Here is a 16,123-nt window from a genome sequence, read left to right on the forward strand (position 1 = left end):
AATAATTTATATAATAAAGTGTAATTTCTGTTATTGTCTATTTAGGATCACTCATATAAAGTAAGATTTTAAGAATTCAGTTGGAAAAGTGTGTGTGCTTCATAAGTGGCAGCTCATAACACACTGAGCAGTTGCAACAATGTCAATTTTAGTTCTATTTATTAATAAAACTGAAACAAAAGCATGTTTCATGCTGGTGAATGTGTAGCATACATTAGCTTTGTACTTCAGGCACATTCAGTTTGGGCTGTTTTGGTTTCCACTGATTACCAAGGAAAATGTCTGGGTCTTTAGCTAAATTATCCGCTATGTCTATGCTAACAGGCAGAATAAAGCTGTGTTTTGGCAGGTGATCCAGTACTTGTGTATGAGCCTTTAATTTAAATCCCTTTTAAGATATGGGGAGTTGGACTGTGCAACTATTGCTGCTGGTACTGTGAGGCTCACCTATGAAAATAAAGACAGTATCAGTTAGAGTTTTAGGTGTTTAAAGCTTTTGTAACACAAACAGAAAATATTGAAGCTGACAGGAATATCAGTAGTTCTGCAGGTATTTCCTTACTGTAAAAATCAAAGAGTTGAACTGAGAATGTCTGCAACGCCCACAGATTTCTTTCTGCAAACTGTGGAAAGTGACAGACCAGCCAAGTGGCCCACTGACACTGCCATTATTACAAAAACCCAAGGTTACTGTGATACTGGAAACTTTCATTTTGTTTTACCTACCAGTACACTCTGAATATAGAACATAGCTACACTCTCGGGGTATTTGGCTGAGTTTCATATTGTGTTTTTTAGTTACAAGGTGATGAATATTGTAGGACAGAGACTGATGGATCAGCTAGTGAAAACAGACTTACTGGAACGTTGAAGTGTAATGAAACAGACGGAGGCATTCAAATGAAATTTCAGCAGTTTGCTGTATGGAGAGAGCAGATGGAGCACATGCAGCTGGGATGTGACAGGGTTTGTGTATGGATGTTTATTTGTTTGTGACTGGCATCTTCAAATGGTTTCTGCCTCCTCTGAGGCGTTAATGGCCATCGTACATCACAGTGCTTGTGTCTCCCATCGCGGCTGGGCCAGGCGCAGCCCGACACAAGTTAATGATCAGAGTTTGCAAAGGAAATGAAGATTTATGAGTTTTGGAAATGTATCTCCATCCCTGAAGTAGAAAGAAATGAATCTAGTTGAAAAACATGCCCTCCCATGTCTACATTTCATCGTCTACAACCTGTTGGTCTGTTTGTACTGAATGATCATAACTCCTCTCCCATCTGCAATGTAAGAGATCCTTTGGTCTTTAATATCAGACAGACAGATTCGAGAGCTAAGAAGTTAGAAAGCTGGGTAAATACGATAACTAATAACAAAACTAAGTGTCTGATAATGAGTTTCATCTTCTCCAAAGAGATTTTTGATATTTCTTTATGACCCACAATAGAGCTTTGGTAACCTTTATTTAAATTATCCTTTGAAGAATGCTTATTACTCATTCGTCAAGCTCAGTGTGATATATCCAGTACAGGAATACAACATAATCAGCATATTCTTACATTTGAAGGGCTAAAATCAGCGAATGTTGATGACATTTTGCTTGAAAAACTACTCAAAATGCATACAGAAGGAGTCTAAAAGATCTGAGCCGGATGCACGAACATTACATCGCATTGAATTCAAAACCACAAAATGCACTTGTTTTGAACTGATTTATTGTCTTGAGGAAACACTGGATCCTTCTTTAAATATTTATTTACATTATTTACAGTTCAAACCTATTTTACATGGGTTGGTTGCATGCACATTATCATATATAAAAAAAAGTACAGATATTTACAGTCATTTAAGAGGGAGTAGTCTGTGCAATAAAAGGCACACATGACCTTTGACCCTGCATGAATGTCCCATAAGTACATTTTTCACAGACACTGCCACATATTGTGTTACCATGCTACACACACCTGGAGAAAAAAAGCACTCGAGCAGCTGCAGAGGAGACATGTGTTGGTGTGTGATAGAGATTCACTGACAAGCAGCAGAGCCGTAAAGTGCCCTCTTGATTGTGCCTAGACACGATCCTATCCTCTCAGCAGCCTGAGGCAAAGTTGAAAGTCTTTTTCAGCCATAATGATAAAGCGAGCAGAGACGGTGACTCACTAAGAACAGAATTCCACAATCTGTAGGACAATCTACAGTCATCAGAGATTCAGGATATTTGGCGAATGATTATCAATGTCCTACGTGCACCTTCTGTTTGATAAGGCAGTAAGGCCTGTTGGCTGAGGCATGAGGCTAATGCTGAGAGACTGACTACTTAAGGTTTTTTTTCCCCCCCATACAGTCATAAGACGGCTGGGCTGGAAACAAAGGGCTAAAGGTGGTAATCACACGATTGGTCTGACTGGCAGCTTGACTCTCCAATCTGTTCTGTAGTCCTATGTTGAATTTTCTTGCCTGTGAAAACTGATAGATTTACATTGTGTATTCAGCCAATTCACCATTTGCTAAGCACCACCACCAAAACAGCAATAGCCCAAGTCATAGTTTCAAAAATGTAATAAGAAAAAGCGAATTTGGATTTTTAAAGATGCTAAAACACTGTGATCGGGCCTCTACTGTGATCAATATCCTGTGTAAAGAGATAACAATAGTAGCACTATCTATTTTGTCCTTTACAGAAGTAAATGACAGTAGCAAGTAAGCAGTTTACTGCCTACAGAAGTACCCTAGCATTATTTCCTAAAGCAAATGACAATTTCACATTGTGTAGGGTTACATTACAAAAATACCTGTTCAGAACTGGAACAACTATAGCAATGAGAGCAAAGAGTAACAAAAGCAGCTCTGCCCTCATCCTTATTTGGTTTGGAGGGAAATGAGCACTGAAACCTGTTTTAAAGAGCATCAGATTTGCTCACTGGGTTTTTGTTACATTTTCTGCAGCAAAAGAAAATGACCTTGCAAGAATAGATAAAAATAAATCAAACCACTGTGACGCCTGTCCAAGTATGTCCTTATATATAGCTGTGGATTTCCACAGCTATCAATATAAACTGTGAACATGTACCAACACTAACTTCTAGTGGGGCTCAGCAAATGGTTGTGTGAGCGCTTGTTTTGTTTTTTTGCAGCTTTGCTTTTTTAACTAACACTGGGGGTACTGCTTTTGGATATTTAATGTTTAGCAAGATGTGCAACTAATCGACTAGACATTTAAATATTGCTGCTCTTGCTAATCAGTGCTAGAAATGGTAGTCAGTAAAATGTATTGTCCTTTTTTTCTTAATGTACAACGGCAATAACTGGTTCAAAGATGTTGCTGCGCCACCGTGGCATCTGGTGCTAACCATGCTAGCCAGTGCTGTTGTGCAGAATTTTAAAAAACTAAATAAAGAGAGACTGTATGTCAGCTTTGTCAGGATAAACTGGAATGTAACCAGGCATCTGACGTGATGTGCAACCATATTGTGCACCGGGATGTGGACGCTAGCAAGAGCCCAACGATACTGTAGCTAGCCCTGCTAAAGTTAGCCAAAGGTTAGCCACCACTGCAAAATACTTTTTGTTTTTGCAACATTATACATGGCACAAAGTGCTATACAGATAAGTAAATTTAAAATACTAACTGATAAAAATGAAACATGATTAACGGTTTCATATAGCTCCACACAAAATATGTCTGGCCAATGCTATTATTTTCTCTCATTTAATTTACTACCAAAATTAGTCTTTAGGAAGATTCCTATTGATTACAGATTAATGGGTTTTACAGATTAAGCAACATATCAGCTGGAGCTATAAAAATCTACAACTTCTTCTTCCCATGATTATAAAAAAAGGGACAACAGGGATCTGTCTTTTTTATGACTGAATTATTATCTTACATAATATATCAGCAGAAACATTATTATTACTCATTTCTACCCCTACTACAGTTCTAAATGGATGTCCTCTTTTCAGTATGTTTTTCATGGCTGGAGCTTTTCTTTGTAAACTGAGTCTAACACATGGCTTAATTACATAGCTGCAAAACAGCCTTGTGTTCATTTTCAAAGTATGAATAAACCTAGCTATCAGAGATTCAGCTGAAGTCAGCCAATGAGAAAGGAGCGACGCTTAATCTCAACGGCATCTCCTCTGTAATAGGTGAAAAGGAATTGGCACAACTATTTACACATCGTCAAGTAATGAAGTGATGCTGAAGTACAAGTCTCAGAGTTTGGGGCAACTCAAGGTTGGGCTGATCCAAGGTCAGATGATAGTTTATTGCTTCTGCATGTTTATAATAACTCTCTGAGTAGATTTTATGCAGAGTCATCATTTTTGTATTGCATCTTTTGCGTGACGCATTAACAGTCAACAAGTCCAAATTCAGACATTTAGGAGATTTTGATTCAGGTGTACATCATTTAAATTAGCAATAAAAGAATGAATGACTTGCCCCACCCCGAAAGGTGTTTCTGGACTTCTGATCAGCATCATCTGCATCGTTCAGAAAATGTACAAGCACAGGGCACGACAGAGAGTGCCTAAAGCTACAGAACTACAAGATCCTAGCATTAAATAGAAATATGGAGATGTTTTGAAAAATGAGCTAAATCCTTTCTCAGCATTATTACCACATGAAACACATCACCAACCTGGTGAGTAGGGTCAGTTTGGCTAATTGGCACAGACAAATACATAGTGTACGGTGGAGTCAAATTATACAACTTGTTAGTTTGGGAGTTTAATTACCCCACTGATCACATTTTTCAACACTCAGTCCAGTTTTATATTCAAACTACTATACAAATACCCTATTTTGTACATATTTATGGTCAAAATTCAGTGCACATCTTCTTCTTTGGCCAAATTGGGAAGATGCTATCTTAACTGTGTACGCTCTGTACACAAAAGCACAGTACAAAGATAACAAGTAAAGGGAATCAGATGCAAAATCAAAATATGAAAATGGCTATTTTACAAGAAGGGGTGAGAGACTGACAGTACCATTTTTCTCAAAGTAAAAAAAATTTGTCAAACAAGGCATTTGTTTGATTCAAAAAGCTAGCTAAATTCACAGGGTCAAGTTATGACTAATATTATCCTTCAACCTTTACCTGAGTTTCTAATCATAGCAAAAATAACACCCAAGAATGCTTCATCATACTGACCCCATAAAAATGTTTGCATTCATTACAACACCCCACCTCAAAAAAAAAGAACTCCAAAACCCCGATACAGTGGCACGCAAAAGTTTGGGCATCCCAAGAGATCTGAGATCTCAGACCTTAGTTCCCTCGTTTGGGCCGTGGCTTGATGATGATGCAAATTATTAAAGGCTTTGCAAATACTCATGCTCCAACACTAGAGCAGTCGCTGTCCTCCTTCAACAGCTGCCTAGCACTCTAAAAATGTAAATAATTGATGCCCACACAGCAACAGCTATAAGAAGATAGGAAAGTGTTTTTGAGGAGGCGGTCAGTTAGTAAACATAAATAAGAGATGGTGGTTAAAAGGAACGATGGATGGTTAAGTTGAGGTCTAGAAATCCTAAAAACAAGTCTGGTTGACTGATGAAGTCAGAACAGAAGTTTGCGGTCACAGTGTACAAAGACGTTTGAGGAGACTGGAGTTCAGGTGGTAAAGCGGGCTGTCTACCAATCGGGAGGTCAGTGGCTTGATCCCTGACTCCTTCAGTCCACGTGCCGGGAAAGCCCTGGCCAAGATACTGAAGTTACCCACAATGTGCCACTGGAGTGTGACTCTGTGTCAGTGGTAGAAAGTGAATTTTCTGAATGAGACTTGTAGAAAGCGCTTTGAGTGCTCAGTTGGTTGAATAAAAAATAAATACTTAAGTCAATAAATCAAGCTTTGGTTTTATGTTTAAGCCAGTGGCTAGGGAAACCTTTTTTGCAAAAAAAAGCTAAAATAAAAATTTTACAAACATTACTTGCCAAGCCATTGGCAGTAACAGACATTTTTAAAGGGGGTGCTCAAACATCTGCATGTCACTGTAATTGTTTTTGGAGAGTAAGCAGCTTCAAACTCATGTTGGACACATGAAACAGCAGCAGAACATACTCACGTGTCAGAGCAGAGTTGATAGAAAGCCTGCTGAAAGCACTTCATACTCTCAGCACGCTTTTGAACGTGAACACTGTTTTATGATCCCAGCATCACTTAACTCAACTACATACTGTATGTCTCTGGGTCTTTTATAAGGAAAAGTGCACTAAATCACCAATATATTATTTTTTTTAACAAAACCGAGTGATATTGCCTAACTGAACGAAGCTTAGCTGTAATACTAAGAGACTGTGAATTGTGTGTTGCTGTTTTTTTTAATTGAACGGTAAGACATCTATGTGTTAAAAGAAGCTCTTGTCATTTTGGAGCAGTACAGGAAAAGTTCATAAACAGATGTGAATGCTTGCCATTTTTAGGATTTTAAATCAGAGGTGTCAGACAAAAAAAACGAAGGAGATTTTTAAATGACTTTTAAGAATCGCCGTCGCTTGTCGACATGTATGGACGTGTATGTTTGTCTCAGTGGAACATGGCAGAGCTGAATCTGTTTCATTAAAGAGACACTAAATCAACACAGTGAGGGACGCCAGGACCTATCAGGCAAGATGGATAACCGAAACATCCTCTGAAATCGTCTATTTGTGTGTGTCCACAGTTTGTGCATATGTATGTGCTGCCCACACACATAATCTGCCACATAAACAGATTTGTACATCAGTGCACGGGTACAGGAAGTTTATTCCTGTCTGTAAGTATAGCAGCAAATAGTGGGTGGAAGAAAATTGGGATGTTAATAATAAATCCCTCTCAGTTATGACCTACTTTCACCCAAGTAATCTTGCCTGAAAAGCTGGTGAGAGCTGCGAGACCTCTAATTAAATTGGCTTCCCGGAGAAGTAGCTGGGAAAGAGGTGGACTCCTCAGTGAGGCTGGTCAGTCTGACACTCTTACTAACCTCAAAGATCAGAGTGGAGCAGGAAAGAAAAAAAAGGCCGGGGGAAACGAGTAGCGCTCCTATTATGCTTTGCGTCGAGGATAAATGGCAGGTATGAGCCACACACACTGAAGGTTGGTTTGGATAATGATCTGGCTCTCTGCCCTCGATGCGGCACTCAAGAAAGTGTGAGGAGCGTCTTCTGTTTGTGTCGTGTGCATCTGCAGGGGTGTTTCTTATTTTTGCCGCAGTTAGCACTTCACAGAGCAGATAATAAAGTCCGTTTGGGTCCTCCAGGACCAGTGCTACCTGGGTTGTGCTACTGGACGTGTTTCCTATTTGCAAGGTCAGCAGCCAGACAGTCTGATAACCCGAGGCCCACAGAGGACAAATCCACACAGAGATCAGGAGTTACTCAGAGCATTAAAGAAAAAAAGACTTCAATATGTGGAGCACCAGGTGTTTTTGTACACGGAGACCCGTAAAAATGTTCACTCCCACCTCATACTGTAAGTCCAAAACAACTGAGGTAGGGAAAATAATAAATTAACACAAGATATTACAAAAATGAAAAACAATAAAGTTCCACTAAGATAGTGAGAGGAAGTTGATCGTAAAGGGAGAAAACACAGAGTCAAAAGCAGAAGACTAAGTGATGGTATTTCCAAGATAGTCTGTTGATCCACTGCTGCGAACACACAGTATGATTGTCCACTTGTGTTCAGCATCCGAACAGCCACAACGCTCCCGAATGGATGAACACAGGTCCCTTTAGCGTCCCTCTGGGGTTTTTTTTTTTAAATTCAGGCTGTGTCTTAATTTTCAAACAACAGATGCATGAATACACATGTCTCTGAGCAGGTCCAGCTCACTGTTTGAAGGAACAGAAGGACACTTTTTCATTTATTTGACACCAGGTTGCAGTAGTTTTCATGTCAGGAGAGAATCCCTTTTTGCCTGATGCACACACACAGCCAGGCACGATGCTGTTTATCTTTTCCAAGTAGCACCACATTTGAATGGCACTTTCAAATTGGCAGTAAAAAAAATCTGAAAGGCAAATACTTTTTCTTTTGACTACATATTTCACCTCGGCTTTGTCGTGTTGCCTTGTGACAAAGAAGGGAAAAAAAAGACACTCCGATCGCCTTGGAAACTGTGATTTCAGTGTCACATTTCTGTGGTAGAAGCGGGTCACAGATCAGTGGCTCAAGTTGTGGAAAAATGGCTGACAAAGGAACCGCCGTCCCACCGGTTCTCACCTCTTCCTCCACACCTTTGACAGCCAGATCTTCACCGTCTTGTCGCTGGAGACGAAAGGAGAGAGAGAGAGGTGGGATGATGAGCAGTCGAAAATCAAGACGAACACAACAAAGGGGAGAAAATAACAGAACATCAATCAGGCACTCCCGCTTTCAAAACAAGTCATTGTACATCAGACACAACACAAAGACACGAACTTCAAAGAGCACTTCGAACACACACACACAGACTTCATTAAAGACCCTTCCACATGGTGTCACAGTAAAAACACCTCTCCAACCTAAAGTTTAGGAGCAGGTTCATAACTCTGCAACAAGTAAATCCAATTAACCCGCCCACAGCATCACTTTTACTCTGCTAACCGTGCAGATTCATTTTCACAGTTTCGCTTGCTCATTCTCACCGTTCAAGTCCACTTTGTATTAGTCAATTAGGTAACGCACAGAACAACATCGCAGTTTCAATTAACACTACACACATATGTTGCTCATAAGACTGATCGTTAATTGTTTTTTGGGGGGATTTTGTTTTTAAATAATTTGTGTTAATGTCAGTGTGAATGGTTGTCTGTCTCTCTCTGTTAGCCCTGCGTCACATTCTCGAACTGTCCAAAGTCGACCCCGCTGCTCGCTCCATGGCAGCAGGCATAGGCTTCAGCCTCTCGCGCAACCCTGGTAAAGGTAAGCGAAAGAGACTGGATGGATTTTTTAAGCTATAGCCGGTATACATAAGATGGACGTAGTCCTGTGATCTCACCCACTGGTCACAAAGTAGCGTTTTTGAAGTGTTGACTTGATCATTTCTTTTTTCACGAGAGCCATCTTACAGTTCTCTGAAATGTAAAGTTTTCACAGCATTAACTACAGCCTTACTACTTCCACAGGACTTAAGAAGGCAAATAGAAATCAGGTACTGCTAATCAAATGCAGATATTGGTTTAATTGATCATGAGCAAGTGTGAGCAGTTTTCTGGTGTGTTAACAGAGCGCCAATCTTCCCAGGAGTGGACATCCCTGTGTGCGACAGATGGTCTCAAGCACAGCAGCAAATCTACAACAGAATGGCTGAAAAAGAAAAGAATAGAAGTGTTGCAAAAGACTGATAAAGTCATACAGTTACTGCTGCTATAATCTACCGAATCATGGCATGAATTTAGTTTTTCACAGCACTACATGGAGCTTTTTCCAAGCTAAAGCCTGTTTTATTTTTATTTTCTACTCTGAGGTTGTAGCTCACAAAATGAATATGCAGGTATAGATTGAGGGATCATTATGGAAGTGTTCACTGATGACTGAGATCACTTTAGCCTCAGGGTGATTTTCTCAAAGACTTCTATGAAATAGGACGTCTTCAGTCACAAGACTGCACTAAATATCTGTAGCCAGAAAGCCAGAACCCAGCTTAGCCCAAAGGTACCAAAAACCACCAACCAGCACCAATTAGTTAACTTATCTTAATTGCAGGGTTTCCGCAATGGATATAAACTCAATAACTGAAGGTCCTCTTCTTCTTCTTCTTTTGACTGCTCCACCACAGGAGATTGTCTACTGCCATCTCACCTTTTCCCTAGCATCCTCTTCTGCCACTTCAACCCTCTCCACGTCGTCCTTAACTACATACATGAACCTCCTCTATGATCTTCCTCTTTTGGCAACTCTATATTCAGCATCCTTGGTCCAATATATCCACTATTCCTCCACTGCACATGTCAAAACCAGCCTTGAGTCTCTAACTCTATCTCCAAACTGCTCAGCCTAATCCTGTCCATCCTGCTCACGCTAAATGAAAATCTTACCATCTTCAGCATCAAAAAAAGTCTCAAGTTGAACAACTATACCATTTCCCTTGTTCTCTTTTACCTCTTTATGAATACACTCACAGTTGCAGCTTATGTCTAAATAAATAAAACAATTCTCATCTTAAAATCTCCCCCGCAGCCTAGACGGACCCTGAAGATGGCCAGGTTTGCTGAACACCAGCAGAAATACTGCCCATTATTGATTAAACAAATATATACGGTGGCACTGATTTTCTCATCTTAAAATCTCACTGAAGCAACTATGTAACTAAATGTCAAAATAGTCATTTTTAATAGTCCAGCACGCACAGACAAAATACATCTGCACGCACAAACACACACACAAACACACACAAACGACAGGTTCAGAACAAAGCTGTGAGCTGCTTCCAGTCGAGAAGAAGCTGTTTGTCTTCGTGGAAGAAGGGGTCCGCAATCAAACCATTAACCACGATCAGATTACAAACTGAGCCAAACAGACCAGCACATTTACAGACATAACAAAAACACCAACAAAAAAAATAAATAAATAGAAAAAAGAGAAAAGGGTCTGATACGAAACAGAAAAGCAAAGAGATACAAACTTGTGTCACCCACGTAAGAAAATTCAAAGTAGGGAAAAGAAAAAAGGCAAGGAGAAGAAAGAGGAAGTGAGTTAAGACGGTACCAGAGGAGGGAAGGATTGTTGAGAAGAGAACAGGCAATCATGGGAGGCTGGTGGCTCGGCCCTTGATGGCCAGGACCCGTCGAGGAAGACACGGGGTCAAGCCTGGCACATAGTTCCACAGCTTCACCCTGCAGTCACTGGGTTTGACAGAACAGGGAAAAGCAGAGGGGCAGGAGGGAGGGAAGGGGTGAAGAACAAGGGAGGAGAGGAGGAAGGCGGTTTGAGAGACCAAACACGACCCGCAGAGAAGGTGACCGAGAAACAGCGAGATTAAAGACGAGGATAAGAAGTGAAGGGAAGTTAGTCGATCTCAAGCGAAAGCCCAACAGCTGAATGAGGAGCGAACAAAATAAATAAAAACAAGCAGACTGAGGAAACCACAAAATGTCTCACTGCATCACACACTTACAAGTAAATAAGCATTATCTTTGTCTGATGCCGCTGCGAGCTCAGCAGAACAAATCTGGCCAAAAATAGGATGGAGTATGACCTTCTCACTGCTGACACATACCTGCGGATTACTGCCTGAGATAAAGTCAGCATGATTTAGAATTTCACTGAGAAAAACATTTTTGGCAAAGGGCAAACATTTTACTCTCCACCAGTTTGTAAAACTCAATTGTAAGCACTACGCTCCCTGGTTCCCAACCTCCACACCCCATCCCGTAATGCTTTTAATAGACTCACCCTTCAGTTGCTCTTACTGTCAACAACCCTTGTATTAAGTTTAGATCACGATCATTACAAAAGGGTAAAACTAATGCACATGCTGAGCACTATTATAGACAGCAGGGTGAGATTGCTATAGTGAATAATGCAAACTTTAAATATACATATACATATATGTATATATGGAGTACACTTACATGTAGTACTGTTAAGCTTATCTTTGTGATTTTAAATAAATAGTAATGATTTTGCAATCAACTGATAAGTACATAATCTCTTCACAGCATCAGTACTGTCCTGTATGCACCAGGTATAATATTATAACCACTGACACGTGAAGTAATATCTCTTCATCATGGCCCTAGTTAGTGGGTGGTACATATTAGTGAGCAAATTAACATTTGGTGATGTTAGAAGCAGGAAAAATGGGCAAAGGTAAGTATCTGAGTTTGAACGACTGGGTCAGATCATCTCCAAAACTGCCGGTCGGCCGTGGTCAATAGTTATCAAATGTGGTGCAAGAAAGGAACAGTGGTGAACCAGTGACAATGTCATAGGTGGCAATGGCTCACTGACATACCTGGGAAGTAAGGGCTGGGTGAGGAGCTACTGTAACTCTAATTGCCAAAAGTTAATACTGGTTCAAATAGAATGGTGTCAGATAACATGTTGCATCACTGTTTGTTGTAAATGGGGCTGCATAGCTGCAGACCACTCAGGTCTGACCCCCAACAATGGGTACATGAGAAACAGTATTCCCTGTGGCCTCTTTCCAGGAGCATATCGCGCCCTGCCACAAAGTAAAAATTGTTCAGCAACGGTTCGAGGAGCACAAGAACCACTTTGAAGTGTTCACCTGGCCCCAAAATTCCCCAGATCTCAATCCAATCAATCAATCAATCATCTGCAGGATGTGCTAGACAGACAAGTCCGACCCATGAAGGCTCCACCTGGCAACTTACAGGACTTAAAGGATCTGGGGCTAACATCTTGGTGCCAGATACCACAACACACCGTCAGGGGTCTAGTGGAGTTTGTGCCTCGACAGATCAGAGCTGTTTGGGCAGTAAAATGGGAACCAGCACAATATTAGGCAGGTGGTCAGAACATTATGTCTAATCGATATATTTAGACACTTTGATGGAGTTACAGTACTATGACAGGGCACAATTTTAAATGAAATTTACCTGGAAGCAGTAAAGATCTGTCTTGAGTTGGTACATATGGCATTAATGGGGCTCTCGTGACCTCTGATCTCTCCAATGGGAGTGAAGTTGTCGACGTTCCACACTTTCAGCATGCCGCCACGGCAGCCGCTCAGCAGCATGGGCCTTCCTGGTACGTATGCAAGAGCACACACCCAGTCCTTGTGGGCGTTTGGGATTTGCTGTGAATTCAAAGCAGAGAGATGTTGGGAGTTAAAGAAAGATGGGATTGCATTAAAAATGAATCCAGTGGTTTTACAGCAGGTATGTTTGTAAGACATCTGGGTCACCGTGTTCTATAAAGAGATGCAGAGAAACATATATGCTAAGTGCTTGGTGTTTAATGGATAGAAATTATCAACAGTAAAACAGGATTTTTTTGAATGGAAAAGGGTACAGCATTGTTGCTAGGCAACATATAAGAACATGTATGGTTGAGAGACTCAATAAGAGACTGTATTTAGACTCAATTACGTAGTTATTCTTAGCTCGTGTGTCTGCGCATTCAGTATTTCACAAAAGCAGCGCAATGTACGAGCTGAATGTGGAATATCTGTTTTATGTTTGCTAAGATAACCCCACTGACATTAAAAAAATGCAGAAACTGTCAGAATGATATTAATTGTATTCATTTCAAGAGCACGTTCCAGAATTTATTTTTGTGTTGTGACAAACAGCATCTAAATTGACACTTGTTTTTTTATTGCATTTATTTATGAAATAAAGGGAAAAAATGAAGAACATAATGAACCATATCTTAGCAGAGGGGAGATATTAAACCTTGTAAATAATTTTTTCTTAAAATTAGGTGAAATATTCAAAAAAGCTATTTTGATTTTGTGCAGGACTTTATTAAACTTTTATTATTACCTAAGCTTTGGTTTTGCTGTTGTTTTTCTTTTTTATTCTGTTTATCTCAGCCTACTGGGCTGCAGATTAATTTAGCTCTGAAGAGTGGAACACCTGCACAGGAGGATAACTTTTATTATGTTAATCTGCTTTTGCCTGTTTCATTTGCTTCTGACATTAATGTTATTTTCGTGCATTTTTCAGATATGCTTTTAATCAAAACAACAGCGCACTCTTCTAAAGTCACTCCTTACTTTTGTTCCCATCAGGTTAGTTTTGGTGGAGGGTTTTTTTGTCTCTTCTACTTCTCTAATTTGTACAAGCGGTTAATTATAAATGTATATGGCCGATTGGCATGTGCCGAAAAAGATGCACAATTTAAAACAGAACATATTTTATTCCTTTTTCTTACTCTGCAGGAACGCAATTTACCATTAAAAATAAGGTTAATTTATGCTACAGCAGACCTGCAAATCACAAACTACTACTGAACAATAGTCCGAGCTGGGAGAGATCTCAATGTTAGGAGGGAAATTATCCAAATAGCTATAATTTCCTCTGTACCACATAATCTACTGCAGAGTTCACATCGCTTTGAATAAACATAGGTGTATGTTTAAAACAGCAAGACATAGTAACTGTTGGATGAAAACTGTGTTTGGTTACATTGCCTGCTAGCAGACAATGATGTTAACAGAGGACAGAAAGAACCTGAACACCCGCCCATGGTGCTCACACATAAGGATTATACTCAGACAGCCTTCTCAAATATAGTATCCCCAGGTCACAAAAAAATAAAAGCGGATGTGGAATTTCACATGGAGCCTTGTGTTCACCCTCTGATGGTAAAATTTATAGTACGTCAACCCAAATGGATCCAAGCTGACCCTCACAGATGTGTAAAGTGTAACACTAACAATAATCAGCTGTATATAGGAAGGATCCTACTCTGGCAACATCTGTTTAATAAATCAGATTACATCAGAATTCAAAAAGACCTCCAAAAAAAGCTCTCTGCAAATAATGTCGATTTTGAGGGAATAATAAAATCTGTACAGAACGTGCTGGCCCTGCCAATTGTGACCTCCAGCCTTTATCACTGGATCTGCAGGTAACTCTTGCATTTGTTGGTGTTAAAGAATAGTCCAGGTTACAGTCAGTGTCTATAATCAGATTCAACAAATTAAACTTGAATGGGCGGCTTTGCGGGGATAGGTTAATTGGTCAATCTAAATTGCCCATAGGTGTGAATCTGTGAGTGCGAATGGTTGTCTGTGTCTCTATGTGTTAGCCCTGCGACAGAGTGGCGACCTGTCCAGGGTGTACCCCGCCTCTCGCCCTATGACAGCTGGGATAGGCTCCAGCGCCCCCCGCGACCCTGGAAAAGATGAGCGGAAGCGAATGGATGGATGGATGGATGGATGGATGGATGGGCGGCTTTGCAAGAAAATGCCTTTGATGCCAAAAACCACATTCGAGGAAAACTCAGTTTGCCAATGAACAGACAGAGCAAAGCTTTTGGAATAACAGAAATCAAGTTAGAGCAGTTTGACCACAATAACCGTAGACCTGTTTGGTGCAGATCACTGTTTCTGGGTTCCATTTTCAGCCTTAGAAGCTGAGGAACAAGACGCCATTAATTCAACTTTAAATTCTGCATCTTATAAAGAGTACTTGGAGATAATGTTAGGCCATCTGAAAGAAGCTTGAACCAGAAGTGACCCTTTCAACAACATAATCAAGCCCTGATTTGAATTCCACTGAAATGTTATAGGGGCTCAATTTAAAGCAGGCTTTACATATAAGAAAACCCACAAAGATGCTGTTGCTGCTGCTGAGTGAACTTGCACGGTGAAGCAGTCAGTCAATGTCAGAGATTGCTAGACTGTTATGCAAAACATTTACAAGAAGTTATTACTGCTAACGGGTTGCAGTACCAGCTTCTGAGGCCAAGGGTACACTTAATATCTCACAGTACAATATTACCCCCATTTACAACTTTGTGGAATAAAACATTGAAAAAGTTATCTTCTTCCTCACATTTATCTTTAAGTGTGTCAGCTTTGTCTGTAGGCTTTGTTTCAATGAGGATCCAGTGTTTCCCTATGTAAATATGCCAATAAAGCCAACAATTTATATTGGATGTACTCACTTTTTCATATGCACACTGTAAGCGTTAATGCCGGCCGACACCTCAAGAGAGCAACAGCTCTCTCCGACATCCACGGCATAAGCAGGTCGATAAAGTCATAAAAAAAAAACATGCACGCTTGAAATTGTTTTTCAGAAGGTATATTAAGCTATTTATCAAGCCAGAGGGAATCACTAAACTACAGTTTATAGTGATTATAAACAAATTGCTTCACATATCCCTCTAGGAAAAAACTCTATAGCGTCGGCATTTTAACAGAGGGGTCAGAGCAGCAAGGCTCAGAGCAGAAGTCCTGAAGGAAGTGCAGTTTCAGACTCTACTGTAATATATTCTATTATACCCCGAGCCACAGTTTGATCCCATTACATAATTAGACAGAGAATACTGAGTTAGGAAGGCTGTAAAACGGATTCTGTTGGCTGCTTCACAAATGAGGTTAGGGTCATAAGCCACAGACCACAGCAATGACTGAGCTGATTTAATTCAGCCTTTGAAAGGAAGAATAATATCTTGTGTTCTTGTTTTGTCAATTTGGATAAACAAAGGCTAAACAGCACTGTTGCTAAACTTTAGA

General features: G+C 40.2%; 1 protein-coding gene across 5 annotated transcripts in view; it reads right to left on the reverse strand.

Annotated features, from left to right (window-relative positions):
• Positions 1-1,695: 1,695 nt before the first annotated feature.
• kif21b (kinesin family member 21B) overlaps positions 1,696-16,123 on the reverse strand; it is a 65,314-nt gene continuing 50,886 nt past the window's right edge. For 4 of the 5 annotated variants that reach the window (XM_063474410.1, XM_063474409.1, XM_063474411.1 and 1 more), the window contains 3 exons: positions 12,531-12,730; positions 10,675-10,811; positions 1,696-8,253 (listed from right to left, as the gene is read on the reverse strand). In XM_063474410.1, the coding sequence (XP_063330480.1) occupies positions 10,712-10,811; positions 12,531-12,730 (300 nt within the window). In that variant the 3' untranslated portion in view covers positions 1,696-8,253; positions 10,675-10,711. The remainder of the gene's footprint in view (positions 8,254-10,674; positions 10,812-12,530; positions 12,731-16,123) is intronic. The other variant, XM_063474412.1, reaches the window with a different exon arrangement.

This window comes from Pelmatolapia mariae, linkage group LG5, assembly GCF_036321145.2.
Source record: "Pelmatolapia mariae isolate MD_Pm_ZW linkage group LG5, Pm_UMD_F_2, whole genome shotgun sequence".
Classification (NCBI taxonomy): domain Eukaryota; kingdom Metazoa; phylum Chordata; class Actinopteri; order Cichliformes; family Cichlidae; genus Pelmatolapia; species Pelmatolapia mariae.